The 22,898-nt window shown below is 37.7% G+C and overlaps 2 protein-coding genes across 8 annotated transcripts in view; one reads left to right on the top strand and one right to left on the bottom strand.

The window, feature by feature from the left end:
- MACROD2 (mono-ADP ribosylhydrolase 2) overlaps positions 1-22,898 on the bottom strand; it is a 920,410-nt gene that overhangs the window by 812,718 nt on the left and 84,794 nt on the right. The gene's annotated exons all lie outside the window — the stretch shown is intronic.
- On the top strand, positions 1,170-14,302 carry FLRT3 (fibronectin leucine rich transmembrane protein 3). 2 transcript variants are annotated; one of them, XM_044454664.1, is made up of 3 exons: positions 1,170-1,328; positions 8,875-9,641; positions 11,113-14,302. In XM_044454664.1, exon 3 carries the CDS (start codon positions 11,165-11,167, stop codon positions 13,112-13,114), a length of 1,950 nt encoding a protein of 649 aa, XP_044310599.1. In that variant the 5' UTR covers positions 1,170-1,328; positions 8,875-9,641; positions 11,113-11,164; the 3' UTR covers positions 13,115-14,302. The 2 variants fall into 2 exon arrangements, with proteins under 2 accessions (XP_044310599.1, XP_044310600.1); XM_044454665.1 differs by lacking the exon at positions 1,170-1,328 and having other exon boundaries at positions 8,476-9,641.

Here is a 22,898-nt window from a genome sequence, read left to right on the forward strand (position 1 = left end):
CTACAACTGACTGGATCCAGAAGCAAATACTATATAGTATTCAGGCACTGGGAAATGTTCAACTGCATGAACCAAAACCCAGTTAATAAACTACTACTGAAAGAAAGCTAAATTGCAACAGAAGATAGCTAGCATATTCAAACAGTCTTATCAGGAAGATAAGCAGACACAAGTATCAACAATGTTTTGTGTGTTCTAATCAGAATCTCCAGACACATGGCCTGTAACTTGCAGTCTCTGCACTCCAAATAGCAGCACTGACTTCAGTGGCATAGCTGCAGCCTAAGGTACTGGCAACTGGCAGCCCTATGAAGAAGATATGCATACTTTAAAACTCACAAATTATTACTTCAAAATATATGATTGGAATTACTGGTTCATAATTCTTAATGTTTTAAAAAGATCTCTGGAACTGCTCAAAGTAACCAATTTTTGAATAGGAACAAGATAAAACAAAGAAAAAGGTACACATAGGGGTCTTCAAAGGAAGGACATGCTTTTTTAATTTAAAATGTGCCCAACAAGGGATTATCTCCCGAAGGGTTCTTAAGGACACAATCCTATGCATGTTTACACAGGACAATAGCCCTATGTCTCCTAGTGCTGCAAGCTGACTTTTTTTCTGTCTCAACATGCACAGATAGGATTGCACCCTAAAAACGTTTGCTGATAAACTCTCAGGCTTTTTAATTGTTAGCTTCTCAAGCAATGATCTTAACGGATCAACTAGGTTCATACGACAATTAATAAATTTAATCAGCCACTACATTTCATTGTGACCTTTCCAAATTACGCTTTAATGGACGTTTGCCAACTGTGTTAAAGCAACCGTCCTGCAAGCCTAAATGGTGCCCAAAGATTTGCAGATGGCAGAAATACATTAGGCTTCTCTCTAAATCTGGTGAAAGCAATACAGCCCAGCCTGGGGTTTTTTGGCATGGAAACTTGGATTTGCCTGCTCCAACGCCCTCTGGTGTCTGTAATGCACTCTTTTGACAGCCTGCTTATCCAGTTGCCTGACTGAAGCAGAGCCAAAGACCTGCCCATTTATGACATCAGCTTTTTATTCAACCACTCTTAGGTGAAAGCTTTAACTTCAGACTTTGGAGGTGGGCTGTGTGCACGTAACTGGAATGCTTCCCCCCCTTACTCCTTCTCTGGGAGAGAGAAGTGATCTGACATAGCAAGCCTCCTACAAGAGCTGCCGCTGCTTTTTGTCTGCTGGATCTTAAACGGCAGAGGGCTTTTATAACCGTTAGTGGAATTACTGCTGTCCTGCATTGGTAACTGGAATTCCTTTATACATATTTTTCCTCTTCACCCTGCCGGTAAGTACTTTCATTGTTTTCTGCTAATATGCAAGTTTGATTTCCCCTTTCCCAGTAAGATCTTATCAAATTCATTTAAACTGAAGGAAGGAAAGAATAAAGGAGATGAAGGGATTGTATTTATAATCTACAGTACTATGCAAAAGTAGCATTTGTATCCAAACATAAAGCTTTAAAAATGGAACTGTAAAAAGTCATTTGGTGGTTAAAAACAAAGTGTTCAAAATTTAGCACTTTAGTTCACTTGCATTCTTTCTGAAATAACCAACCAGACTTTGCTATTGTGCTCTAGCAAAATACTAGAGAGAAAAAATTAAGCTGCACATTTCCTAGGGTGGCCAATACTGCATATGTGGCGTGTGTGTTCCCTTAATACTAATTTTACAGCAATGAAAGGAGATCAAGAAAGCCTCAGAAAATGAGGCTTGTTCTGCCCAAGAACAAGCATCTTAGAACTTGGAAGAACTTTTATAATCCTTTGGAAAGGGTAAACTGATAGCTACAGCTAGATTTTAAGCCTTGCATTGCTGTTCTCCAAGTCTGTAATTCTAAAGCCATGTATTGTTTTAGGCGATCCAACCCCCACTACACACACACACACACACACACACACACACGCGCGCGCGCGAGAGAGATAAAGTTATTCTTTCCTTACTGTATGCAAAAGCCCACTGCTTGGTCCAATACAGTATGTGACCTGCATAACAAGCTGATAAATCTAGTGAGACAAATTAACAGACTTAAGCTTTAGAACACAGGATCACACAAGCAGTGGACAAAGATTGCCATACTGAATTGTAAAAACCATCATTTGTGGCTATATTGCACATGAAACTTTTGGAATTTTTATTCCCTTGAAAATCTATTGTCTCCATGTTTCAAAATCATGTGACCATATTTTTTTCAATTATCAAAACATTTCAATTTGTATTTAAAAGAAAACTCTAAAGTATACATGGAATTCAAAAATGGTTTCAAATAGTAAAAGAATGCAACAGGCCTTGTTTTCCTAGGGTTGTTAAAAATTACATTTCTTAATGCAAGAAGAAAAGCAAATTCTACCATGTTTGCATAGTCCTGATTCCTACCAGAGTGTAAAACTGTCTGTAAGAGCTTTCTCAATTTTTACTGAATATGTTAATATTTATAATAGAAAGGCTTATACCCACTTAATTAATAGTACCTATGAAAAAGTTAGCTTTTTACATGGTATTCGTGGTCTAATAAACAGTTTGTGTGGTATCATTTTACTGCTTCATATGGATGTAAACTTCTATTTTCATTTTATTTTTGCTCTGCAGTGTTTATCAGCTTGGATCTGTCCAAGTGTTGGGGTGTGCAGAAAGAAGTAATGTGAAAAATGTAAAAAAGGCTGTTAAAAGGCTATCTACTTAACACAATCACATATTTCATATAAAAGTGACAAGTCCTACTTTCAGTTTCAAAACCTAAAAATCAATAAGCAATTTAAGATTTGAATTAATTTATTAATTGAAACTAACTTTGAATGCAGAAATTGCTATTGTCACAAAGTTGATGTAAGTGATGAAAATAAGGGATACACTGAACTTACATGAATACCATTATCCATCAGTAAATGTTTAATTGATTTTTTAAAATATTGGTGGAAAGGTGGCTTCATTGTTTTAATAGAAAAGAACTATCACTTGCAAGATAAAATGTTTACATCTGTTTCTGTAACATACAAAATCACCGCACAATTAAAATTGCTTTCACAATGAAATTATGGTAGGTAGCACAGAAGGGGAATCACAGGTGTCATACTTTCTATTCAAGCAGTTAAACACCATCCTTTTATAATAAAGTTAGAAAAGTTTAATTGAAATTTCTGATGTCAAACTTTGACAGATTATTAATTATCTCTAGCTCTGTTTCCTATGGGAAGCAAAACTCCCCAACCAGTAGAAAGTCCAAATGACATTACAAATGTTTATCTGGATTTTTAAAAATTGTATCTGTTTAAGGAGAGCACTTGTATGTGCCCCTGAAGCCAGTTTGCTATATTTTCATAACTGTGATTGTTTACCTCCCATTTGAAAAGTAGATTCATTTCTCATTTAAGCTAATTTGGTTTTCTAACCTTTCGGATATCAGATTTGTGAGGGCATGATTCATAAGATTACTATGGCACACTGAAAGACAACCTGTTCACACTGTTTAAATTTCAGTAATTATTAACTGTTTAAAATATCCTACTTATTTTGCCCAGTTCGGTCTCCTTATCTTTTTCCTTAACTGTAACTAGCTTTTGATATCAAACCTTATATTTCTGAAATGATCTTCCAATTACGTTTAGCTTTAGACATATTCTCACTGGAAAATGAATTTTATAGAATTAAATTGTGATAAGAAATAAATGCTTTTTGCACGATGAATACTCTCCCCCTTGGAACCCTCCAGTATTCCTTCAACCAGAAGCCTTTGTGATTAAAGCAAAGAAACTGGACAGCAGCATTTAAAAAAAAAAGGCTAGCAGCCACTGTAATACGTTTCTTGCAGTGTGTACTACCACCCAGTGGTCAGAATGTCTGTGCTAAAATCACTGCTCTACTAGACTTTAAAAATAAAGGGGGCTTGATTAAAACATGAAGAAGTAATCCTAAATTTGATTTTATACTATAGTTTTGCATATTTCTTTTTTCCTAAAGTTAAATTGGACAGGATAGCACCAAAAATCATAACTTCAGTACCTTCTAGAATTAACTGAAATGCCAGCCATGCATTTCCCCACACAGCAGGTAGGATTCCCAACACTGATCAGTGGTAGGAGGGACTGATTCAATATTTCTAAGCACATGGGAAATACATACAACTTTCTCCAGTGAAATTTGCTTCCAAATAAGTGTGTGTCAGATCATAATTGAAGTAACTGGACAGTAATTGAAGGCACTGAGTCACATTTTTAAAATGCCAACAAACATGGCTGCAGTAAGAACTTATTTTCAAGGATCTGCAATTAATTATGTTATATAAATCAGGTTGTATTAAAGTAAAACTCTGAAGATAAATGGCATCAGAGAGAAACATAATCAGATAAGCAATAGTTGTTGGCCTACTTGTCCAAAAGTGGGAAAAAGGAAGACATTTAAGTATAGTCCGTGCTTATGCAGACTATCAAGGGTCAATAATTTAAGGCCTAATCTGGGTTCATGTAATATAGCTATATAACCATATAGCTGGCAAAATACAGCAAATGAAGGATTTGTCTGAAACTTTCCAAGCAATTGTCATCCAACTGGAGCTAAGTTAGGTTAGGAAGTTTTCAAAGGTAATCTTTAGGCCATAGCTGGCAAAGGCTGAAAATCCATACTGCTACTGGGAAGTAAAAAATCTTTGCAATCAGAGGGGCATGCTTCTAAGTAAGCATGCACAGGACTGCATAGTAAGGCTGCAGTCCTGAAGCTACTGATCTACACATAAGCCCAGCCGAAGACAATATTACTACTTTTCCAATGAAGATGGTTAGGTGTTACTTGATACTCCATTACTTCAACATGTCAATGTCATGTTATTCTGGCATTTTACCAATTACTCATTTTTCCAGTAATAGAGACTATTTAAAGTTGATCTAAAATTAGATTAATTTAGATTAACTACAAATTAGATTATCTAAAATTAGATTATTAGCATCTTCTCAGGGCTTTGTATGTGGCAGAGTCAAGTTTGCACTGAGTAACTAAAATTATTATTATTGTTGTTTACCAATATCATACATGTTACAAAAATTCACAACCCCTTTCAGCACAACTAAGAGGCTAAGGGAAGTGTTATGCTAACTCATATTGGGTTTTGTTTTACAAAACTTTAAACTGAAACTTTTGGGGAAATTGTTTACTCCAGTATTCATTGTTAAAGTAACTAAATTTATCAAGTGTAAGCATGCCTAAATATTTCGATGTGCTAAATACATGGCTATTTCCATAAGCCACATAAAATGCTGCTGAATTACGATGAGTACTTTTGAACAAAGCTTTACATTCTTTAGCCCTCAGGAGGATATTTTAAGCTTCTTCTGCTTGCCTAACATTAAACAAAAGAATGGGGCACCTTCCTGAAATATTCCTGCTCAGGAAAATTGTAGCTACTAGACGGGGTGCTTAGGAAAGCATTTTGCTGTCATCATTAACTAACCCTGAGTAGTACACTTAACAAAACTGTTAGACAATTTGTTTTAAATACAGCTGAATTATGTTGAACCAAAATAACTTTGCAAAGTTGCTTTTTTTAAATAGCATCCAACACCTACTTACACTTCTAAACTTACTGATAAAAATCTGTACAGCAATCTCTATCCACTTGAACATGTAGATGAGCTGACACTTTCTTCAATCCACAGAGGGCACTATGAAATAAATCAAATGGCTATGCAGAACCAAAATCGCTGAACAATCAAGTTTTGTACAGCAAAGCTGAATTAATTCTAGTTGTCATCCTGTTGACATTTATAGCCTAAAGAGATATATCGGTAAAACACTGCTGTGGATAGCTGCTAGAATGAAACCAGTCTTTCACATCAACATCTCATCAGTAAGCACATACAATCACACCCCCTTATCAACTACAAAGTTTTAAAAGTTTAGGATAAAAACTTTATTTCACTGACCTACTTTGAGGCACATGCAGCTAAAAGAAATAACTAGGTTGCTAAGATAGCTCATCCATTAAGTTTCTAAGTGCAATATTTTGCATATTTAGTGCAAAGGGGATCTTTTTGTGCAGGGCTACTATAAAAAAATAGTTTAAAAGGTGCAGTAAAGCCTTTTCACATATTATAAACAATTTATCTCATATTTGCATAGCTAACCAAATGGATCAAACCAAAGAGTATGAAGTGTTCACCTAGTTTTTTCAAGCATGAGAACGGGTATACTTAAAGTGAGTACATCTTTCGATTAAAAAGAAATACTTCCAGTTCCCTCTTCTTTTGTTCAAAATTAATGTCCTCTTTCAAAATCATGGCTCCATGAAGCTCCCAATTTTATTTTGTGAAAACCTGGCCACAGTATATCTTAACAGTGGGGGACATTTCCCCTTTCATCCTGCAAACTCAGCTATAATGGCTTGATGTAGGGAATATGCAAGGACAGCTCTAGAAAAGGCAATGCTGAGCCAGGCAGCAGGATTCCCTTCTGGGTGGACAGATCACTGCTGCCTTTATTATGCAAACACACTGTTTTCAGCACTAGCTTGGAATATAAAGGAGAAATGCAAGATATCAAACTAAATAAAAACTAAAGAAAACTGTTCTTCCTTCTTACTGAAAGGGATTGAAAAGGGTGAGGGTAGAGGTTTAATCCACATTTTTGAAAGTCTTTCTCTCTTTCCTTCCAGTGAGCCCTGCTTTATTTTATCCTTTTGTTTTGGTGTAATTTTGAAAGAAGGGATTTATAAAACCCAAGAACTTAATGAGCTTTACTGCTTTCATTTTAATCCAACATTGCTGCTAATACAATAGGGGCAATAAGTGAGGGCTTGAATATCAAATGGTGCAAAAAGGGAAAGATTTTAAGCATTTGGCAAATTCATTATCCTCAACAACACACATGATGCCCTCTTTCCTAAAGGCAAGATATTCAAATATTCTATAAATTTAATTTCAGTTTTAACATCTACATTTTCCAGGAACAGTACTAATTAAAATCCATTCTCTTTAATGACTGAGGTGGTTTCTACAGACTTCACGTGTCTTCTAAATATCCTTCCATCCTAACTCTTTTTGCTACTAGCCTTACTTGAAATTATTTTTCTGTTATCCAGAGTAACTAGAAGATCCAGGGCACTGTTTCTCCCCTGAGCTGGTTAGCCAAAGTGGATTACGAAGTCCAAAAACGGATTATAAACTTCAGAAGCTCATAGCTTCCCCAGTAGAGTTAAGGCAGCTGAACAAATAAGCCAACTTGTTAATTACAGAAGCAGAGTCTCCTAGTTATTTGCTGGGCTTTGGGGATGCTATATTCTGTTCCTTTCCTATGCTAAACAAGTGCTAAATCCTTTATCAGCAGTCTGTCAATACCATATTTTAATGTATCAGATTGATTTAAAAAATCTACTTTCAGCAACTTATTTTTAATATAGTCAAAAATACACTGTCAGAGAGCCAGGGTGGTGGTCAGAGTGTTGGGCTGAAGATTTGGAAGATCTAGTCCCCACAGCCTTGAAATTAAGTGAGTGACTTTGGGTCAGTTACTCACTCTCAGCCTAACCCACCTCACAGGATTGTTGCTATGGGGATAAAATGGACTGGAGAAACTGTGTAAACCACCTTGGGTTCCTCACAATAGGAAAAAAGGCAGGATCTAAATGCAATACAATGATGATGATGATGTTGATGAAATTTCTAGGATAATACACACCAAGAATTTACACCAAATATTAAACAACCTCTCACATTACTACCTAAAATTAGTTTATACTAATTTTTCAGAAATACAAATTCTATCCATATAGTTATACTTTCCAGTATTTTATTGGCTAAGCACAGAATGATAATATCCATAGAACTGAGTTTCAAAAAGGCAATGAAAGAAAGCTTTAATGCTTAAACTAGTTCAGTGATATATAGTTGAGGTGTGTATGAAAGGATAATGATAGCTTAAAATATGTTTTTGGCCTACACAGCCTCTGAAAACTCATTTCTAATTTGAAGTGATACAATGTAGAAGGAAAAACAGGTGATCCTAAGCATGTATATTGAAAAATAAATCCTACTATACTCAATGGGGCTTATTTCATAGTCCATGTGCTTAGGTTTTCAGCCTTAATGATATTCACAGGATTAAGTTTTCCATTTGAGAAGGAAAATTACCTGCATGCATTCCAGGGGTGGGGGAGGTATGCATTGTTAGTCCTACTTAGAACAGACCCACTGAAATGAATGGGACTTAAGATTAATTTTGGATACAATCCATAAAAAAAAATGTTCATAGCCTGTTATCATTCCTGATTTTTTTAAAAAAATCAGATTATCAGAAGTAAGAATTTTATTCACTCAGTGCCATGTTTTATATATACAAGAATATCTTCTGTATGTTATGCAGAAAAACAGGGACAAATTGGATCCAGAATGAACTTACAGTTGTCCAGAAAAAGCAATATTATAGGACCCAGTCAGTATACTATGCCAGAGCTTTTGAATAAAAGCACTGCAGTTTCACTGTTTAAACTATAGGCAACTGTCTTGTTTCTTGAAAGCAGAAAACCGTAAACAGGGATATACATGCCATCCAAAGAAGCTTGGCCTCGCTTTGTAATCCAAGGAGTCATGTGTCACATTTGCAAAACAGCTCCTCTTTGGTCTGCTGATCAAAGCTGACTTTCATTGCTGTTTTGTTTAGACTGATTCCATGCAATAACTGACAGCAGCATATCCAATGTAAAAAGATTTGTTCCATTATCACTCCCATGAGAGTTTATTGTTATATATACTAAGCCATGGAAAGTGTGCACAAGGGGTGTACTTCATCTTTTCATGATAACAAGTGTGTGTGTGTGTGTCTGTGTGTGCATTTTCTCCTTGCTTTCACAGGCAATGACTGAGTGAAATTTCAGAAAGAAAGCCTGCTGCTGCTATTAGCATGTTTCTCCTCCTCCACGGAAAAGAGCCTCTGAAATAACGTTCAAACCAGCTAAGACAAGTGAGCACCTGCATTTACAGACAGAATGAGGAAATATCCTGAGGTGGAAGTTCTGATGAAGTACTGAGCAAACAGTGAAGCCCAGCAGGTATGGATTTATCAGGACACATCTACTGTTGAAAGTTTATAGTTGGATGAATCTGAACAGAAAAAAAGTCTCTTTCCTCATTCTTCTGAAGATGCAATCATAATTCGGTTCTTAGCACCATGAATGGTTTTGAACACATGGTGTTGAAACTACCATCTCTAGCCACGCTAGGTAGAAGAGCTTCTAAGAATTACAAAGAGGGACATTTTTGTTAAGGGTATTAAACCAAAACAAAAGAAGTTCTTCACACAGAGACTTGAAAAAAGAGGAGAACCCCCTCCCTCTGCTTCAAAGCCTCATTCCTGCAGAGTAACAAGAGTTTGAAGCTTTTATCCTCAACAACCTGATGTGCTTATATACCATGATAAAACTTTATGGGAACGTTAACTGAATATCGTGGGACTCACCAGGAAAGATATTCTCCCCTTAAGGATCATTTAACCTACTACTGTGAAGGAAGTACAACTACATGAACCAAACTATAAAATTCTGAGTCAACCTATCTCTGGAAAGCTGTATGCCCACTGGATATTAGCAAGCACAAAAGGTTCCCTCACATCTTTACAGAAGGTAAGATGAATATTAATACATTTCTTTGCCAATCAGAAAAATAAATGCAGCAAGTTTTGCAAGAAAAACATAGCAAGAACCACACTCTAAAGAAATAAGAGAACTTAAACATTAAGAGCGTTTCTATCCATTGAGCTGTTTCTTCTGTGGAATTCAGATTCAAGCTACACTATCAAATATGTATACAAAAGCACAACCATTTGTTTAAACAAGTGGCAAAAACTGCATAAAACCTACAAAGCCTCAAAAACACTGTAAAGTATCCAGTATTGCCAATACCTGTATTAGTAGCTAACCTCAGCAATCAGTGAAACCACGTCATTCTAGAAACAAGACAAGTTTTGCATTATACCATTTACTTTTGTTGAGAAAAAATATAATTTCTAGAGCATTTGTTTTTTCCTTCTTAATTTTAAAGGAAAATAGATGAATTAATGCATTAAATTAATGCACTGACATGTTAATTGATGTAAGATATGCCTCATGAAAGCTATTGGCATACTAAATCTTAACATGTAAGATATACTGAAATAATTTATCCTTTCAGAACTGGGTTAACAGTCTATGAAAATTATGTTTGGAATTTTGTACCTCTCCAGTATAATTCTTTTTACACTGAAAATATTGAACCACATTAATGAAAGTAAAGCCATTAATCATTTGTGTGACAAGGTACAACATCTACCCATGGCCAAAGTAAGCAGAAATCAATTTTAAATTTAAGAATTCCAAGCAAACATACTTCTTAATTATACTTCTAATTACTTATTTTTTTAGAAATCAGTTATCTTGGGTCACTGACTTACCATTAGCCTATGAGTCTAAGGAGAATTTGAACAATTAACTGCAAGTCTCAATGTTAATGTTCAGATAAAGCCCCAAATTTAGATGCCCACATTTTACAGGTGCAAGGCAAATGCCCCAATCTTTTTGTGATGGAATGCACATATGCAACAGGCTTTTTGAAAGCTCCTCCTGCTAGGGGAAAAAGTGTCGTTCTGCTAGCTGCTGCAAAATGACAAAGGTAATTTTAGAAACAGTGTTTAGTATAGTACAACAAAATCAAAGGGACAAAAACAAGGGGAAACCTTCAGAAATGTCTAAAGGAATTTCTTGGATTGTCGCCTTAAAACAGTACCAAATGGTGTCTTCTTAAAGAGAAATTGGTTTTATATTTGATTAGGTATGATATTTATGGGAAAAACATCCTGCAAACTTGTCTAAGACTGAAACCATATATGTGCATGGACAATATATGGACAAAATGTAATCTTACTATATGTAAATTCTTGGCAGTAACATTTTTTAGGTGGCAATCCCATTCACATGTACCAAGGCATTAAGCCCATGGAACATGATGGAGTTTACTTCCAGTAAATATGCACAGGATTGTGCTGTCTAGAGTTACTTTTAACATTTCAAAATGGCATTTCACTGTGTTCACTACTATTAATCTGATTTTTTTCCCTAGATTGCTGAAAACCAAACGCTAGTCTGTGTGCAAACCTCATTGCGACTTGACCATGATCAGTGTAACCTGGAACTTCATCCTAATTTGGACAGAGATAGGGCTTTTGCTCAAAATGGCACCTCATTTTGTCAGTGCCAAGTCATGCCCCTCAGTGTGCCGCTGTGATGCAGGATTCATTTACTGCAATGATCGTGACTTGACATCAATTCCTATCGGGATTCCAGAGGATGCTACAACCCTTTACCTACAGAACAATCAAATTAATAATGCTGGAATTCCATCCGACCTAAAAAACTTGATTAAAGTGGAGAGAATTTATTTATACCACAACAGTTTGGATGAATTCCCTATCAACCTCCCAAAGTATGTCAAAGAATTGCATTTGCAGGAAAATAACATAAGGACAATTACTTATGATTCACTTTCACAAATTCCTTATCTGGAAGAATTGCATTTGGATGATAATTCTGTTTCTGCTGTTAGTATTGAAGATGGAGCTTTCCGGGATAATATCTATCTCAGACTTCTTTTTCTTTCTCGAAATCACCTTAGTACTATTCCCTGGGGCTTGCCTAAAACAATTGAAGAGTTGCGCTTGGATGATAATCGTATTTCCACAATTTCAGAGGTGTCCCTTCAAGATCTTACAAATCTAAAACGTCTAGTTTTAGATGGAAATCTCTTAAGCAATCATGGATTAGGAAAGAAAGTCTTCATGAACCTAGTCAATTTAACCGAACTCTCACTGGTCCGTAATTCCCTTACTGCAGCTCCAATAAATTTGCCAGGCACAAATCTTAGAAAGCTTTATCTGCAAGAAAATCATATAAATCATGTACCACCTAATGCTTTTGCATACCTGCGACAGTTGTATCGATTAGATATGTCAAACAACAATCTCAGTAATTTACCTCAGGGTGTCTTTGATGACCTAGACAATATAACCCAATTGTTTCTCCGCAACAACCCCTGGCGCTGTGGATGCAAAATGAAATGGGTTCGTGACTGGTTACAGACACTGCCTCTCAGAGTTAATGTACGTGGTCTAATGTGTCAAGCACCAGAGAAAGTGCGTGGGATGGCTATCAAAGACCTCAACACAGAGGTATTTGATTGTCAATATGAGGATATTGTGAGCACCGTCCAAATTACTGCTTCAGTACCAAACACTCTACACCCTCTACAAGGGCACTGGCCAGTTTCTGTGACCAAATCACCTGAAATAAAGACTCCTAACCCACATAGAAACTACAAAACAACCGCTCTCCCAGTTCAGGAAATCATTACCATTGTTGTAAAATCTGTAAGCACTGAGACTATTCATATTTCTTGGAAAGTTGCACTACCCATGACTGCTTTAAGACTTAGCTGGCTCAAAATGGGTCACAGCCCTGCCTTTGGATCTATTACTGAAACAATCGTTACAGGAGACCGTAATGACTATCTGCTTACAGCACTTGAACCAGACTCTCCATACCGTGTATGCATGGTTCCCATGGAAACCAGTAACATTTATCTCTCTGATGAAACACCAGTTTGTATAGAGACTGAAACTGCACCTCTTAAAATGTACAATCCTACAACAACCCTAAACCATGAACAAGAGAAAGAACCATACAAAAATTCTAGTTTGCCCTTAGCTGCCATCATAGGGGGTGCTGTGGCACTCGTAGCGATAGCTCTGCTTGCTTTAGTATGCTGGTATGTCCACAGGAATGGGTCCTTGTTCTCAAGAAACTGTACATACAGCAAAGGACGGCGGAGAAAAGACGATTATGCTGAAGCTGGGACTAAGAAGGACACTTCCATCTTGGAAATCAGGGAGACTTCTTTTCAGATGATCTCTCTGAATAATGAACAAGTGTCCAAGGAGGAGTTTGTAATACATACCATATTCCCACCTAATGGAATGAATCTGTATAAGAATAACCACAGTGAAAGCAGCAGTAACAGGAGCTACAGAGATAGTGGCATACCTGATTCAGATCATTCACATTCATGATACTCAAGGAAATGCAAGACTTGGGGTGGCTGGTTTTTCTCTCTCACAAAGAAAAGCAACTGTATAAGTTGCTGTCCTACTGCAGAACACTGGATTAAGAGACTAAGTGAGCAATGTATTGTACATTTGCCATATAATTTATATTTAAGAACTTTTTATTAAAAGTTTCAAATTTCAGGAGACTGCTGCGATTCATGTAGCAAGGGTGCCTGAAAACAATTCTATATTTTAGTATTTTTTAGTAATTTGTACTGTATTTTCCTTGCTAATATTGAAATGACAGACCATTTAACTTTTTGTGTTCTACTGAGTAAGATGACTTGTTGACTGTGAAAGTGGATTTTCTTGCTGTGTTGAACAATCAGGACTTTGCATACATTTGAGATCCTTGTAAGTATAAGCACAGGCCTTTTTCACTTTGGTATTCGTAAAAGGTTAAACCTGGCAAATTCAGAAAAAAGGTTGCAAAATGGGTCAAAATGCAATCCTGGGTATAAAAGCAACTAAAGCTCAGTAAATCAAATGTGCAAAGTAGTGGGCAATATCAGTTATTTAGCCACACCCAGGAAAATGACTGGTGGACACTGCAACAGATGGCTGAAACCTAGATGAAGCAGTTGAAATACGAATTCAAGCACACATTGCTGCCCCAAACTAGTGGTTGCTAAACAAGAAAGAGAGGCTTAGTTTCTAATGGTTAAACTGGAAAACAGGTGTTTACAAAAATCTAAGACGTTCCTAAACATATGTCAAACACTAAATAACCTTTTTGTGTATTCTATAGGAGAACGTGGATAATGACATCTTTTGATACTACAAAAGCATATTATGATATGCAATAATATATACACTATATATATTTCAACTGCCATCAAGAATATTGCCCATTACTGTCACAGTTATCTGAAAATTGCTTAATAAACATGCAAGTGAAGATACTTTGATCTTGCTTTCTACTTAGTTGTGATCTATTTAATATTCAATACCCAACACACTTTTCTCGCCAAAACTATTTTTCCCCAAATGAAAACCAAAGTGCATTGTACGCCCTTTGGCCAATCTTGTATGTGCCTTTCTCAAAAGTTTCATGTGTTCTACTTTTAACTGGGAACACACTTTTCAAACACATACACTTAATTATGAAAAGATATTGGTCTTATTGATGAATAAAATTCAAAATGAAGTACAGAAAATTAAGTGCTCTTCTCATCCTCTGTATATACATTAAAAAGTGTTATACAATGGAGCATGTTCAAGTTCTCTGTTTCTCCACCAAAACAATTTTAGAGAAAATTAAGGTGACAAAGCACAAACCTAAATTACTTTCTAGTTTTAACATAATAACATAGTGTTTGACGGGTATTTTTCTCCAGTTACAGTCATAATATCACAGAATAGAACATAAGGAGGCAAAAATGAATAATACATTTTGGTAAATAAATATTAAGTTTTCTCAAGACATTTTCTTAATAGCAGAGCAGTGAGTAATTATGGATATAAGGCAGCATTGATTAGGCAGTATCTTTTGAAAATGTGAATAGGTTGGTATTTTTTACTCTTACATTTTTAACAGAGGCCATGCCTTAGGAAAGGGAAATAAAATGATGTCAAGTGCTTCCTTGTTTTTGGCAGGGTCAGTTCAGCCAGAGAGGCAGACGGGATAGTCAACAAGAGGCAGCACATTAGAAGGGGACAACCAACCATTCCAAAGGAGCACACTGAACCAAATGCACATGTTTTCAGTAGTCAAGATGGCAGAATCCCTGCATGAACCCAAAGTGCACCACACAGGAGTCAGAAAATCATATCCCATCCTCATGTGGAAAAAGCCTTCATGCTGCCCCACCAAGGACAGCAAAAAATCAAAGACATAGATGACACTACTTTTCATGAACTTGTAACTAGAAAGCCTGTTTCTGCCTCTACACTGGGCCAATAGTCTATGCTTACAGCTATTTTGAAACCAGTGTCTTACTACACCAGACTCTTTCTAGCAGTTGCTTCTGCACTGGATATTATCATCCCTGCAACCTCCAGCTCCCCTTCTCATGTATATATGAATGACAGCATAACACATGTTCATGTTGGAATGTGTCATACAGGTTAAGGGGACTTTAGTCTGCTGTTCAGTCAGTGAGCTGTAAGTGAAGAGCATGTTCCTTTAATAAGAATTGGCAAGGGCAACCTTGCAAGCCAATGTGGGCTTAGCTGCAGGAATTGGCCATAGTTTTAAGCACAAATCAACCCCTTCCCCTACTCCAAAATGTTGCTTTAAAAGGCTAAAATAGGAAGAAGTTAAAAAAGATGTTCAGATACACATCGCACACAAGTCATCATGTAGTAAGATGCTTTACATGGCTTATACCAGAAGTGCAGGATGTACCCTGTGGAGGCTTGTGGCCCCTCAGATGAATGTCACAGCAATCCCATGCTCCATCCAGCCAACCAAATCACCTATTTCCCACCACTGCATGAATGAATTGGAACCAATGTTTAGCAGTGGACATCATTTGCAATGAGACAAATGTCCCTGAAACATTTTTTCTTTCCATATATTTATTTCCATAAATCAGCATCCAAATAAGGCAGAACATGAAGATTTATTTGCCAATTTCTAAACCATTACTACATCATTATAACTGAATTATGTTTGACAGGGGCCAATTTTATTATCTTCTCAGTAAAGTACTCCAAATTAATACTTGAACTTTAAAGAGCATGATGGTTTGCTTTATGCCAAAATTATTCTTCCAAGGAATAAATACATATCTTAGCATGCCTAAAATTCCTTGACTTGCAGATAGCAGAGTTTGCATGTATCTAATTCTAGAACGCAAATCAGGCCATGGTAGGAAGCATATATTATGCTACTTTTCTTGAAAATAACCTTCCCTGCATATACCAATCTAACCCAGGTAATTCGCCTCCAACATTTTACACCCTAGTAAAATAATTGTGAGTTATTTTTGCATGATCACTCCATTATACAATTGCATCTTCTTGCCTTTAAGGAATTACATTTACCACACCTCAGCAATTTACCAAAACTAGCTTTTACCATGTGTGGTCATTTTCATCACATAAACTGTATGCAAAACTGGCATGGTATTATCACCTCAGATATATCCAGATATGAAGTTTGGGTCTTAGTTCCTGAGAAAAGTGCTCCAAATTCAGGTAAGTTATGTCCCATATTTGCCACCAGTTAATAGTCACAGATAAGAAGTATGACTGGGTCTCATGGGGGTTTTGTGGAGGGGTGTTAAATATTATCATGGAGTACAGAATACTTTGTGCCATTGCAGCAGCTGAAAAATGGGCACCCACAATTGCAAAAACTAGCCATGGACAATCTAAGATACAGAATACATTCTCTATGGTAATGCCATCATGGGAAAAAGCTGAAATGCCTCAGATTCTTAAAAAAAATGAAACAAAGAATTTAATCTTTTAATCTGAACAGGACAGAAAGTGATCTATTGAAATGAAAATGGTACTATTTTGTTTGTTGTTTTGTTTGCTTTTACTGCGGAAAACACTGTTATACTTTCCATTGTGTTTGCTGGTCCTGCAAGCACACTTTCTAGCACTCTAACTACTGTTCTGTCAGAAGACTCCAAATCAGTGGAATGCTTTTATTACAACAAATCCCATAGCATAAACTAATAATTATGGTCTTTGGAATTATATATTGTGGCATTTTAGTATAGGTTCTCAAAATAACTCCACACCAAGGTAGAGGATTAGAGTGTCTTTTAGGAACATTCCCAACATACCACACCAAAGTAAGGGACTGGCACCAATCCCAGCTGTTTCTGTGATGAGGAAAGGACTGAAGTCACCCCTAACTGGTCCTGCAACAAGGAACTCAATCCTAGAAACAGGCATGAGTTATTCACATACCTTACAGGGAATTGAGCCAAACTGTCACCGAGCTGAACCCTCTGGATGTTCTGAGTTTTGATCTTGAGACCTGAGCAAGTTTTATCTACATGCTGCTCAGACAGGGAAAACACCTGAGATCTGTTCTTGAGACTAGAATTGGGATTCCAAAGAAGGACTTGAACTACCAAGGACAGAGGGATCTGAGCCAACCATGCCACTTAGGTTGGAACTTCTGGGCACTGTGAATCCAGGCATCTTGACCATAGGTCCAGATCAGGCTCAGGATTGAATCCAAAGTAATTTCCCGTATGCAAAGATTCCAACCTCCAAAGCTCCCTATTTTGGAAACTCCTAAGTCCAAACTGAATACAGTCTATGGGCACAGTTCCCCATTAGACTGAGATGGAGCTAAATATAAACAGCACATATGCAGACAGGGGAGATGAAATGTTCCCAGTGAAAGCCTTAGAGGCTGTGCACAGACTTTAAAAGTGAAACTGTATCTATAGCAACTTTCCTCCCAAAATATGACTTAACAAAGGAGCTAGCATGACCACAAAGGACCGATCCCAGCACCATCCTTTATCTGCCAGGAGAGAGGTTTCAACTTGAGTGGCACCTCTGCAAACCACCCCTCTCCTCTCCAGCCAGGTTCCCAGAGAAGGCTGACAATTCCCACCTGCTTTCTAGTAAGAATTCGACATAGATAAGCTTACACTGGTCTTGGCATGTCACTGACTAACTGGACCCCAAACCCTTCCAGACCACTGCTGATCAGATTCTTGCAATGAACTAGAAGCCCCACTGTACTATGACACTGAACCTCTTACAAATTGGAATGCTTCAGAAGCAGTCTATAAAATAAACCTGCAAGCCTATATTTACCAAGAGGAGGACCGAAAGGATCCTGCAGTATCATCAGTCACTGTGCATTTATAAAGAATTTTGTCCCCCAGGAGGGCTCTCAGAGTTGGTCATAGTCCCTCCTCACTCTGGTCTTCCAGTCATTTGCCACATATACCAGCTATACCTGGCATCCATCATTATGTGAAGTTCAGTTCCATTGAGAGTGGTACATCTTGTTTATCTACTTCAGCTATCAACCCAGTAAGACAAATCTGAACTTTTCAAGATTTATTCACAACCAAGTGAAAATCTCTTCAGTAAAACATGTTAAAATAATAATAGAGAACTGCATAACCAAAAAGACAATTGGAAAGCCTGAACTAGAGAGCCAGTGTAGTATGGTCGTTAAGAGCTGGACTGGGGGTCTGGGAGGCCAGGATTCTAGTTTCCGCTTGGCCATGAACCTCAATGGGTGACTTTGTGCCAGTCACTCTCAGCCTACCCACTCTACAAGGTTGTTATTGTGAGGATAAAATGTAGTACAGGAGGACTACGTAAGCTGCCTTGGGTCCCTTGCAAAAAAAAGCAAGGCAGAGATAAATACAATCTAATAATAAACATGCCACAATATACAGTTCTGTTAATTTAAAGAGTGGTATCACTACTGATTACTTTCCCACAAGCCAACCCCACCCCAAAGTGTCACTTATCTGAAAATTTATTTTGTAGTTTTCCATATATGCTCATAATTGCCAACTATTAATCCCTCACCCAGAATTTAACAGAAGACAAAGAAGACTGCATGTGAAAGAGATCAGGAGGTGCAGCACTGTCTCCTAAATCTATTGTCTCATTTTGCACCCAACTTTATTGTAAGGGGCAAGAAGAACAACACAATGCTTCAGAAAACTGTAAATCAACAGACATAAGTCTGCCAAGCTTTTTCCTTAATTGGAATAATTAGAGTTTATTTTTATAATGCCGCCTATGATGGAAATAACTATCCCCCTGCACTGGCCTATGCACTATCCACTGTATACAGTATTTTGAAACTATTTCTGATATTGAAAACATACTAACAAGTTATCTAGCTGATTAACAGTATTCAAATTGATTTGAGCAACATACATGATAGTAGCCTGCAGAGAAGCAAAATCTCTGGCAAAATCTTTCATAAATATAGTAAATATTTTATATTATAAAATTTTATTGGGTGAAGCTACATGTAGTCCATGAATCTTGCAGCATAAATGAGGCATGCTATTTCAGGGTGGGGGGAAATATGCAGAGTCAGTGCATTTCTTGTTGAAATGTGCAGATTGTGGCAGCTTGCCCAAAGCTAAATTCATTGTAATAAAAACTCCTGGACTGGAACATGGTGCCATTTATGTTATTCGCCACCTGAATTGTTTTTGTAGTATATAAACCCAAAGCAAGCAGCTGTCAGTTTGAAAACCTCTGAAGAGCTCTGTCGCTAGGCACTACTGGGCTTTCTTGCTTCAATGCTTTGAAGAACTTGTCAGCTGGGCCCTGGCAACTAACTGTGGAGGCTGGCTCTTAAGCAGCTGAAAGCATTGGATTATAACAGCTTACATCTTTTGACTTTGTACCAGATCATTGGATTGAAATCACTTTGATAGATGCTTTTGGAGGATTTTGTGTTTTTCTGAAGTCCGCTGAATTATGTGCTGTTTCTTGCCCTTTCATTTTTGGCTTACTCTAGCAACCAACTTAAATCCAGAAAACACAGACTTGCTGTATCAGCCGAGTATTTCCCCTTCCTCTGTTCCTAAAAAATTAACAAGGCTCAGGGTAGAAATATTCAGTAAGTCTCACAAGCACACTGTTCTCATACAATCAAATGGTTTAAAGTGCTATCTGTTGTTGCATACCAGATAGCACTTTCTGTATCTTGAGAAGAACAGAGCTGGAAATGATCATGCTTTGGTTCTGATAAAGAATGTGGAAGATATATAGAAGACAGATCTTGTTCCCGCCCCCCCCCCCCACTTTCTTGCTGTACATTCGTATTTTATTTTATATTAAAAGACTGTGTGACTGCATTTAGCAAGCCAGAAAAGATTATGCTGAACATGGTATACAGAATTTGTTTATTTGACATATGTTCTATCATGCTTTCAAAGAGAACAGATGATGTGTGGTTCTCCTCAGTTCCATTTTATTGTTACAAGGACCCTGTTAAGTAGGTAAGTCTGAAAGACAGTGACTGGTCCAAGGTCATCCACTGAACATCATGGTGGAGATCTGAATCTGGGTCTCCTCCAACATCCTAGCCACTACACCACAAGGGCTTTCAAATTTACAAAATCCAGTTTGAGCCAGTGTGGTAGAGTAGTTAAGACTGTGAGACTGGGACTCAGGTGATCTGAGATCTAGTCTCTGCTCAGGCATGGAGCTCACTGAGTGACTCTGGGCCACTCACAGATTCTCAGCCCATCCTCCATCACAGGGTAGTTGCTGTGAAGACAAGACAGACAGGAGGAGGAAGAAGAGAATGATGCAAGCTGCCTTGACTTCTTGAATGGAAAAAGGCAGGATATAATACAATAAATAAATATCCTATACCTTAGGCCACAGAGCAGGCATAAATTACATGCTCTTCAGCTCCACTGCCAGGATGGTGCCTATGCCAGCGAGAAAGCGCAGTAGCTGAGCTTTCTGGTGCTGCTACCCAGCCTGATCGCACAACAGTGCTCAGAGAGCTCCAACAGCCCTGCTGTCACACTGCAGAAAATGCAGCAGGGTAACAGGAACCAGTGGGGCTTTCCAAAACAGTCACACATTCTCTGACATGCCCCAGGTATCCTCTTGGGATGATCCAGGGGGGCAGAATGGCATGCTGTCTCTTGGAAGAGCTTTACATGAAGTGGAAGGCAGGCTCTGGAAAGAGACAGCCAGGCCCAAACGCCTGACTCTGAGGGATCGTTCCTTAGAGCCAAGCCCTGTGAAAGGGGCTGTCCCTGGCCGATGGCTGTATCAGAGGAGCAGTGCCAACAATGTCAGCAGCAGGAAATGGGGAGGTGGGCAGGGGATGTAGCAGGAAGTGGGGCAGGAGAGCATACAGCAGGGGAGGGGCACAGGAGAATTCATTAATTTGCTCACCTGTCTCAGGCAACAGGATTATTTCCACTGGCTCTGACTGGAACGCAGCAGTAACGCTAACGCAAATTGCATTGCACTCATGTGAGCGACCTCAAGTGCAGTGCCAATAGCGTTTGAATAGTACTAAAGAAAGTTAGCTCTGGAGAGCCATGCAAAAGCTCCTGCTGTGAAGAAACCAAACATCTCTGCTCAGATCAACATTACATGGGGAAAGAACTTAAAACAGGACTATTCTCATCAAATTATTATTAAAACTAGTTAAAGAACAGGAATATTCTACTACATTCTTGATTAAGTCTGTAATGCTGATGTTCATCACAAAGCATCATTCAAGTTTTTGAAGAACATCTTGTTACTCTGTTCTTGTTCTCCAGGTTGGATGTTGGGAATCTGATACTTTGAACCAAGTGTCTAAGGTTCAATTGAACCATGTCTTTCAATAGGCTTTGCTACACTGTAGATCCCCTCCTGCATGTTTTAACTGTTTTTAATTGTGTTTTATTGTTTTAATCTATTTTAATGTGTTTTTGTAAGTCACCGGGTGCTATTTTGCTGGAATAAAGGCAGAATGGAAATCAAATCAATAAATAGCAGTTGCTGAGCAGTTTAAAAGAACCCAGGCCAAGGTATTCTCTTTAACATCAATGTATTGCTAAAAATCAAGTGTATTTTAATATCCTCATGTTCCCAAAGTGTCATAAGTATCTTAAACCACCCGAGACAGTCATGTCTATAAGCTAATAATTCCAGATAAAATCACGAATATTAGCTTTCCTTTCATGTGTGCACAAAGGAAACCAGCTACCTTCTGAAGTGCATCTAATCAGGACACATAGTTCCACCTCTGAGAGGCTCTGTTGGCTGATTGCAGTAACAGCAGCAAAGGAGCAACTCAGTGAGAAGTCATGGGGGAGAAACAGCCTCTCAGGAGCCTATTGCTTCCTTTAGGGCAGAGGTGGGCAGAAATAAATCTCAACATGTTTTGAACTTCAGCTTGCTGCATCTGTGACCACTGTCCATGTTACCAAGGGCTTCTATAAGCTGAAGTACTAAATACCTGGAGGCATCTCTATAGTAAGCAACCAAGAAATACAGATGTCCAGTTAGATGCTGGTTGATTACAGCTCCAGTAATAGCAAAATACTGCTGGAAACAATTCAATTTCCCATTCACAAGGGATGGATGTGTCCAGTGCAACATACCAGGCTGATGACCAAATCAATTACCAAAATTAGTAGCATATGAAAACTTCTGAGAAGGAATTCCACTCACTCAGTTTCAGAAACCATGAACTATCTCTATTCAGTTTGGGACAATTAAACATTTCTGTGTGGGCAGAAGTCTTGGCACTACAGTTCTAATTTTTAATTTAATTTGATATTGATAGATATATTTGTGCACATTTTATGCAAAATAGGCTCTAACTAGTTAATTTAAATCCCTCCTGATTAGCTATTCCTGCCTAGGCTCACACTACTTTGATACATGATGCATAATTAAAAAAAAAAAAAAAGGTTGCCGGTGCTCAAGTCTCCCTGAGATCAGGTTTTGCCATGAAAAATTGCCTTTTCATTCTCCTTGATTTGATACTGACAATGGGTAAAGATATCCTGCATATGCTTGGTGACTCCCAGTTCCTTTTTATGTCTGTACTGTTTTGTCAGGATCAAGAAGGGTTATCAAATGATATTGGCACAAATTAGACTGTGTTTAAAAATCTCCTCTGGTATAGGTGCTCTCATCTCTAAACTTGGTACTCTGAAAATGGGATGTGGCTATTAAGTGATGAAAAGAGGCAATTAGAATGTATTCCTTCTAATCAGTATTTATTCCTTTGACTTATAAGAAAAATCCTACACTCCAAAAGCAAAAGTTCGGCATCTTAAATGTCACTGAAAGACAAATATTCTCTCTGAAAGAAGTAACTTAA

Source organism: Varanus komodoensis, unplaced genomic scaffold, assembly GCF_004798865.1.
Source record: "Varanus komodoensis strain SLA01 unplaced genomic scaffold, ASM479886v1 scaffold7_3, whole genome shotgun sequence".
Taxonomy (NCBI): domain Eukaryota; kingdom Metazoa; phylum Chordata; class Lepidosauria; order Squamata; family Varanidae; genus Varanus; species Varanus komodoensis.